General features: G+C 45.0%; 1 protein-coding gene across 1 annotated transcript in view; it reads right to left on the bottom strand.

Annotated features, from left to right (window-relative positions):
• Positions 1–821: 821 nt before the first annotated feature.
• Positions 822–8323, bottom strand: part of st8sia5 (ST8 alpha-N-acetyl-neuraminide alpha-2,8-sialyltransferase 5) — a 22467-nt gene continuing 14965 nt past the window's right edge. Inside the window, exons 6-7 of the mRNA XM_063211222.1 lie at positions 7488–7580; positions 822–1284 (exon numbers count right to left, since the gene is read on the bottom strand). Coding sequence (XP_063067292.1) covers positions 822–1284; positions 7488–7580 — 556 coding nt within the window. The remainder of the gene's footprint in view (positions 1285–7487; positions 7581–8323) is intronic.

The raw sequence follows: 8323 nt of genomic DNA, 5'->3' as shown, positions 1-8323 counted from the left end.
TACCAGTCACAGTGGCAGGTAGATCTAAAATTCTACCAGTCACTCACTGTTTTTACCAGTCAAAGTGACTGGTGGGTTGAAAAATTTACCAATCACCACTGAAATTGACCCGTCATTGGCAGGTGGACCGGTGCTTATTTCCATCCCTGGTGTGTGTGTGTGCGTGTGTGTGTGTGTGTGTGTTTGCGTGTGTGTGTGTGTGTGTTTGCGTGTGTGTGTGTGTGTGTCTGCGTGGTCATCATCTGTATAAGCTATAATTGTGTATGTGTCTATGTTGAATATGTGTGCGTGCGGCTATACGCCTGCACGCTGAATAATGTGTCTGTGTCCACTGTTCTATGTCTGTGTTTAACACTGAGTTTGTGTTTTAGTTAGCTTGTCTACTTGCAATGTCTTGCTCTGCACGAACCCTTGTGTCTGATGTGCCGCTTGTACGTGTGCACTTGCATGCGTGCCTCCGCCTCTGGGTCTGCGTCTGGGTCTACGTAATCCTCTGCCTCGGCATCCGCCAGCTGCTGCTGCTGCTGCACGTACGTGTTGATGGCGCGCGCGTTCGCCGCCTCCTTCGCAGCCTCAGCCGCATCGGCCGCAGCGGCAGCAGCAGCATCCGATGGCGAGAGCGTCCCTGGCGAGAGCGTCCCTGCCCCTCCCCCTACCCCTGCTCTTCCTCCTCCTGCCCCTGCTCCTCCTCCTCCTGCCCCTGCTCCTGCTCCTCCTCCTGCCCCTGTTCCTCCTCCTGCCCCTGCTCCTGCTCCTCCTCCTGCCCCTGCTCCTCCTCCTGTTCCTCCCTTCCCTCCCTGTCCCTGCCCCCCCTTCTCCAGTCAGCTACAGGTGCCCGTGTGCAGGTGCAACGTCCCGCGCGTGTGCATGTGCAGGAAGTTGAAGATCTCGTAGGGCATGGCGTGGAAGCCCGGCCGCGGCTTGACGTTGTCGTAGTAGTGGTGCGAGATGACCACGCCGGCCGGGTTCATGGGGAAGGCCCAGAAGCCGTACAGGTGCACCTCCTCGCACATCTCCATGGCGGCCGTCACCAGCATCAGCCCGCTGCTCAGGCGCTTGGCGTGCACGCCCTGCAGCGACCAGAAGCGCTGCACGTTCAGCAGGTACTGCGGGTGGAAGAAGTAGACGCCGCGCGCCGAGGCGAAGTCGTCCAGCATGTACTTGACGCGGAAGGAGACGTCGGTGTTGCGCGTGTTGTAGAAGGCCGGCAGCACCACCGAGGCGTTCTCGTACGTCTGCAGGACCTCGTAGAACGGCTTGCGCCACTTCTCCAGCTTCTGGAACCTGTTTTTGGTGGGGAAATGAAGGGGTTAGCTGTGTGTTAGTGACTAAAGACAAGTGTGTTGCTCTGTGTGTGTGTGTGTAGGTCTGTAAGACGTCATTGAATGGCTTGCGCCACTTCTCCAGCTTCTGCAGCCTTTTTGGGCGGGAAATAAGGCGCTGGCTGTGTGTTAGTGACTGAAGACAAGTGTGTTTCTCTCTGTGTGTGTGTGTAGGTCTGTAAGACGTCATTGAATGGCTTGCGCCACTTCTCCAGCTTCTGCAGCCTTTTTGGGCGGGAAATAAGGCGCTGGCTGTGTGTTAGTGACTGAAGACAAGTGTGTTGCTCTGTGTGTGTGTGTGTAGGTCTGTAAGACGTCATTGAATGGCTTGCGCCACTTCTCCAGCTTCTGCAGCCTTTTTGGGCGGGAAATAAGGCGCTGGCTGTGTGTTAGTGACTGAAGACAAGTGTGTTTCTCTCTGTGTGTCTGTGCATCAGGGCTTGACACTGGCACCAGCCAACCAGCCAAATGCTGGTAAAACTTGGCTGTGGCTAGTAATGCTTTCATTGTCACTAGCCAATTTGGCTGGCAGCTTATTCCTTGGTGTGACATACGCATCATAGCCTATATTCTATTGTTTGCCCCTTCTGTATCAATTGTTTGCAAGGAGGTCTACATAAGGGGAGAAGGTGGTTCCATAGAACTCCATTCAACGGTTTTGATGCAACCGCGGCTGATTTACTTCCGCCTCCAAAATACGGAAGTGAAATAATCACCTTGGCAACGTTGAGCTACATTGCTGATAGGTCGACATCGCTGACAGCGCCAGCCAATACGAAAACACCTACTTGGAGTCATATGTCCCGCCCTCCCACCCGATGCTGCTGCCGCATCGTCAGAGATGAAAATATGACATGGCGTCTCAAGATATTAAAACAAGTTCTCAGCTGTGGAAATAGTCAACAACGAAAACCTTGATTGCCTCAAAACCACCAACGCAAGTTGAAAATACAACCGGTGATCGGTAAGTGTGGAGAATACCAATATGATATTTATGAAATGGTACTAGGGCCAACGAAATCTTGAAAGGCTTAAACCATCATACGGTAATATTATTTAGCTTAGCGGCTAACCTGAGCCAGCCAAATGGCATTAGATCTAACTTACTTAACTTCAGCACCTTGTAACGGCATTGTACAGTTGCAAACTGAACTGTACACGGAAAGTGCATATAGCCCATGCTATTTGGGGTCTTCCTATTATTTGGCCGAAAATGTAGGCCCTATCTCAGTAGCATCATTGAAGTTGTGCAGGCGAGAGCCCTTGGATGTTCAGTTTCACGTGAATATTTCAACATCTGCGACCATTTACGTTAAATATTATTAGGAATGTTTGTCTGACACACCAAGTTAACCCCCTACACGGACATATAGCATATTTACCCACAGCTGCTGTGTATAAATCCCTCTACAAGTAACGTGCAAAACAATTAATTAAACCTTTCCGTTTGACAGGCACAAACCATGGAAGTTGAAGAAAGGCTCCTCATCGTCAAGCAGTCATCCAGAGTGAAGATTGCAGTCAAGCAGTCATGACCCCCCTCCCCCCAGTTTTCGAGGAAATTCAGAATAAAAAAAACCCTTCTCATTCTTAAATCATATTACTTAAGTAAACGGTAGGCAACCCAAAACCTTTCAGTTAGTAAAGCATAGGTAATACAGTATGACCATTATCTGGTATTTTGAGTACTTGAAATTCAGATTAAAGTGAAATCTTGACTTCAGTGTCTTCTTACATGTGTGCTTTCTAAACGTGCAAATCATTATGTGGACGTTCTTTCCCACTTCTAAGAAATGCATTACTTCAATTCTTAACATTTGTCTGGCCATTCGTCTAAACCAGGGGTAGGGAACCTTTTTCATTGGGCCACTTCAAAGTCCTTCAACGACCATGTAAGTCCTCCAAGGGCCGTACTATGAACACAAAACAGGATTCCCCCCAGCTTTTTTGGCCTATATTGAAGGTGGCCAGCTTTACAACAGACCCCACCTTCTCTTGGTACCTAGAATATAACTTAATTATATTGCTGATGTAATTTCTAAGATGCCTTTACAATATGTCATATTTCATGTGAAGCTGTACAACATTAAAATTATATTGGGGAGAGGATAAGATGGCCTGAGGGGGCGTAAACATGGTTTGACATGGTTCCCCACCCCTGACCTAAACAGATATTGTAACAACAGTGTGTTACCAATATTGAAAAACAATTCAAAAACAAAATGTGTGTGATGTGATGTATTAGCATTTATTAAGTGTGTTTCATAATTGCAACGATATCACAATGGTTGTCGCCAGCAGATCCTCTGGGGTGAACTTGTGGTGGTAGGATGCAGGCAGGAGCGTACTGTACACATCTTCAGCTGTAACAATAAACACAAATCCAATAGCAAAATAATTAATGTTAGAATCATACCATCACACTAAATAAGTGAAATGGGAGCTTAGTGTGCAGACTTGATTTTCAGCAACCAAATAAGGCACACACAAAGTTCTCACGAATATGTAGGCCAAGGGTAGGCAGCGTATGTGACATCGAGTGCCAATGACCGTACCATCCCTTAGCCATGCAGAGAGCTAAGGCTTAGAACAGCAGTAGTGCACCTCACTTCCCAAGCACATAACATGTCTCATACCACTAGTCTAGGTATGTTTTTGATATATTGATATGTACATAATGTCCCCTCAGACTGCTGTGCATACCGAGATGATCTGACCGGTGGTGGAGGTGGCTTGGTTTGGGTGCCGGCGTGCAGCGAGGGGGTGTCACACAGACGACTGTGATGTGCTCTGAAAGACAAACACAATATGCACCAAATCAAACGCAGTGTTGGGGGTAACACATTACAAAAGTAATTAATTACGGCCAGGTTTCCCAAACTGGGGTGTGAGTACCCCTGGGGGTGCGTGGCCTACCTCAAGAGGACCATCACTTAGGGGTTGCACAAACCACATTGAAATGTACAAAGGGGTGCACATGGAAAAAGTTTGGAAACCACAATGTAATACATTACTTTTGTAAATCACCAAATCCATATTTTGGCAATTATTTTGGCTAAAGTAACTGAAGTAATGCAACATCAGTGTAATGGCCTACATACATTTAGTAATATTATGATGTGAGGGATTATTTCAAAATGTCAGTTACGTGTAATCGGTAATGTATTGCAGCTTTTCAGTAACTTGCTGAACCACATGATTCAGACGACACGAAAAGCAAGTTACCGGTAGGTCTATGTGCATCCAAACATTCTGTTTATAAACATATTGATCAGCTCAAGCAAACTCACCTTTCTCCAAATGCCAGATATCAAGGGGGTCAGGTGGTGTTGTGATGCTATCCTCTTCCTCCTCTAACCTGGAAGTTTTACTTGGCCTTTGTTGGACTGGTGTTGAGGTTGAAAGGGTCCGTGGTGCATCTGTTTTTATCTTGACACTTTTCTTTGTGGAAATCTCACTGGAAGGGCACCTCTATAACATAATAAGTTACAGATAAGTCAAATGAGGCACACACGATGTTCCCAGGAATATATAGGCTAATGGCAAGGCATTTCACTTCACATGCAACATTTGACAGTGTCATAACTAGTAGAGGTATGTTTGATACATTACTAACCGTTGCTCTGGTAGTGATAACGCAACGCCCCATCGACAGCTGTGATGCTGAGATGATCTTCTGGCTGTTGGTGGAGGTGGCACGGTTTGGATGCTGAGCGAAGAGTCACACAGACGCCTGAAGTGCTCTGAAAAACAAGCAGGATACACTAACACCTTATCAAACGACACAACGCAATACATCCAGCATTTAGACGACGTGGCATTGATCGCAATGTTTTTAGTGAAACAGCGAAACTGACTAGACAGAGCATCGTATGACATCCGATGTCCCATCAGTCCTTATAGAACTGATTCTAATGAGGCGAAGTGCTATAGCATTGAATGTCTTAGCTGCTGGGCAATGCAAGGACAGACGGTCCTTGCATTGCCTAGAGAACTACAGTATGTAAACAACAGACAACGTCTCGCCGTGAATTCTTGTTTGAACTGTAGTTCAGTGGTGCCAGGGCAAATTCTGGGTTGTCTAGTATGTGTGCTCGAAATGCGCTAAACAAATTGTTTATATTGTTCTCGGACTACGTTTAGCTCTCCACTCCTCCGAGTCAACCGCTAGAAGCTGGTGAAATCACACACATGACCATGCATGCTAGCTACAGAAAGCAATATATTTGCACCAGGAAGACGTTGAAAGGAGTACGATGAGTTATTCACAGATTACGGAGGGAGGGTGTCTCACCGGATGCACGCCAAAAACGTACACGCTTTGGTCAGAATACGAATGACATTCAATTTAGAATTAAGTTGCTTAACAAATCGACAGACCAAACACCAAACACAGCTAGAGCTCTACTTACATATTGAGGAAAACAAGAGCTAATAACAACTAGCATATCGTACACCTCAGTCATTTTGTCATTTTTAACAGCCACATATCGAGAGCTCATACTTGTACTTTTCTTACATTTTACTTACCAAAACTGCAGAGCTTCCGAAAGATACGGATTAGTATATCCAAAAGGCACAACAAGACCAAAGTATGGGGAAAGTGAATCAATTAAATAATCCATCAAAGTGATGAAGTAGTTCAAAGTAAGGACTTCCCTGGAGGGACTTTCTGGCACGACACCGGCGCGGGACTGACTGAGTCGCACGTCTCCTTGACGACGCCCTGTCAATCAAAAAAATAATTCTAAAGAATGTCAACTGTCAATCAACGCAGATAACAGCACTCATTGGTCATTTAAACTATTTTAATAGCACTCAAAAACAAGGGGTCAGTCAAAAAAAAAAAAAACAGGGTGGTTTGAAAGGGACGGGAAACTATCGTTTGAAAGAAATAGAGCATGCATGGTATGAATTGCTTCGGAGGTACGTTGCTTTAAGTCGCACATAGAGAAGCATGGAAAAAGGCACTCTACTCCCTACTTCCGCCGCCAACATGGCGATGTCCCGCCCCCCGCCGTTGCATCACAACAGAGTAGAACGTACCTTATCCCCTTCCTTACTGTATCATTGATTGTTTGCATTTAAATTCACAAAAAAGCTCAGTAACTCAGTCTCTATTTGCTTGATATACCTCCATGTAAAAAGCTATACCTTCATCTTCTGAGGTTAGACGTACACCATCATGATATATTTTTTAATTTTTTTTAACGATATAAAATTAGTGGCTAGTGCCATACCTGAATGGCTAGTGACTCGCGAAAACCACTAGCCACAGAGGCCGGTGGGTGAAAAAGTCAATGTCAAGCCCTGGTGTACATCTGTGTGTCGGCTTGCATCACTTTGCAAATTAGTTGTAAAGATTTTCTTATATCACATATCTATTCCAACATTATTGCAGGCAACCTAGTTTGATATTTGCAAACAAATACAGACGAAAGCTCTTCTAAGAATATGAATGAAAAACAGCCTATTATATTACATGTATGACATACTGGCTTATTCGGAGTTAGTAGCAGTTGTAAATACACTCTATTTCGGTCACACATAGACATGTCTATTGCACACATGCACACTCATTGGGTAGCTACGGTACAGCATGTAGCTCTGTACATTTAAGTCAAGTCAGCTTTTATTGTCACTTTCTTCATATGCACAGGTCATACAAGGAATGAAATTACGTTTTCTCTCTATACCATGTGAGGATATAGACATACAAGACTGACATTTTACAGACTGACATAAAGTGCAAGACAGGACAGGTAACATTGATGGACTGGTAACAATAAGTGATCAATAATAAATACAGTACAAATAAACATGTAGGGTAGTGGTACTTAACCTGGGGTGCGCCAGAGATTCCAGGGGGTGCGCGGAATTTTGTTTGTGTTGAGGTTGTGACCAAATTCTGCAAGTGAACATTATAATTAGGCCGAATCAATACTAAATTAAAAGATGTTTTGGTACACATTTAAAGTTATTAAGGTATTGATTAATGTATCAAGCAAGAATCATTGTAATAATCGCTTAAATATTTGTTTTGAGCATATACACGTGCAGAAGTTTGGGCTGGGGGTGCGCGTCTTGTCTTGGGCACAGGTAAGGGGGTGCTTTAAGAAAAAAAGGTTAAGAACCACTGATGTAGGGTAGTGAGAGTCTGCATACCTCTCTGTGATGATGCTTGGGTTGATGGTGACAAAGTCAGTCTTGGATCCCACATCAGCAGAGTACTTATCAGAGATGGGTGGAATGTTGCACCTGGCAAAGAGAACAAGCGAGCGGAGAATAGTGAAACAGCGGTGAATGAAAAGCCTTGAACATTGTGTGTGTGTGTGTGTGTGTGTGTGTGTGTGTGTGTGTGTGTGTGTGTGTGTGTGTGTGTGTGTGTGTGTGTGTGTGAGAGAGAGAGAGAGAGAGAAAGAGAAAGAGAAAGAGAGAGAGAAATCAAGCACTAAACAGTGCAACAGCAGTGAATGGAAAGCCTTTAAGGGCCCCATGTGCGTGTGTGCGTGTGTGTGTGTGTGTGTGTGTGTGTGTGTGTGTGTGTGTGTGTGTGTGTGTGTGTGTGTGTGTGTGTGTGTGTGTGTGTGTGTGTGTGTGAGAGAGTGTGAGTGTGTGTGTGTGTGTGTGTGTGTGTGTGTGTGTGTGTGTGTGTGTGTGTGTGTGTGTGCCTGCCAGTATACTTTAGGGAGTGATAGGTATATAGGGTGTCAGTCTAATCAGCTTTTCCTCTCTTCTACACTGCTGACACCATATAAATACAATGGGCAGCGCAGCAGGCAAGCAGGCAACAGTGCACATTGGAGCACACCACAGCAAAGAGGTGTGATGGCAAAATCCATAAGTGTTTAGCTAATTAGTTCTGACGTATTACTCCAGCAAACATCAACGTTAACAATAAAGCAAATTTCCATATAATCAAGATCATGGTTCAACTGACCACATTTGGCAATGTGTTGTTATTTCATTTCTCTTCAGCTGTGAAATATTTAGAGAAAGGA

This window comes from Engraulis encrasicolus, chromosome 11, assembly GCF_034702125.1.
Source record: "Engraulis encrasicolus isolate BLACKSEA-1 chromosome 11, IST_EnEncr_1.0, whole genome shotgun sequence".
NCBI classification, from domain to species: domain Eukaryota; kingdom Metazoa; phylum Chordata; class Actinopteri; order Clupeiformes; family Engraulidae; genus Engraulis; species Engraulis encrasicolus.
Note: the sequence above shows the minus strand (reverse complement) of the source record. Positions and strands in the feature narration are given on the sequence as shown.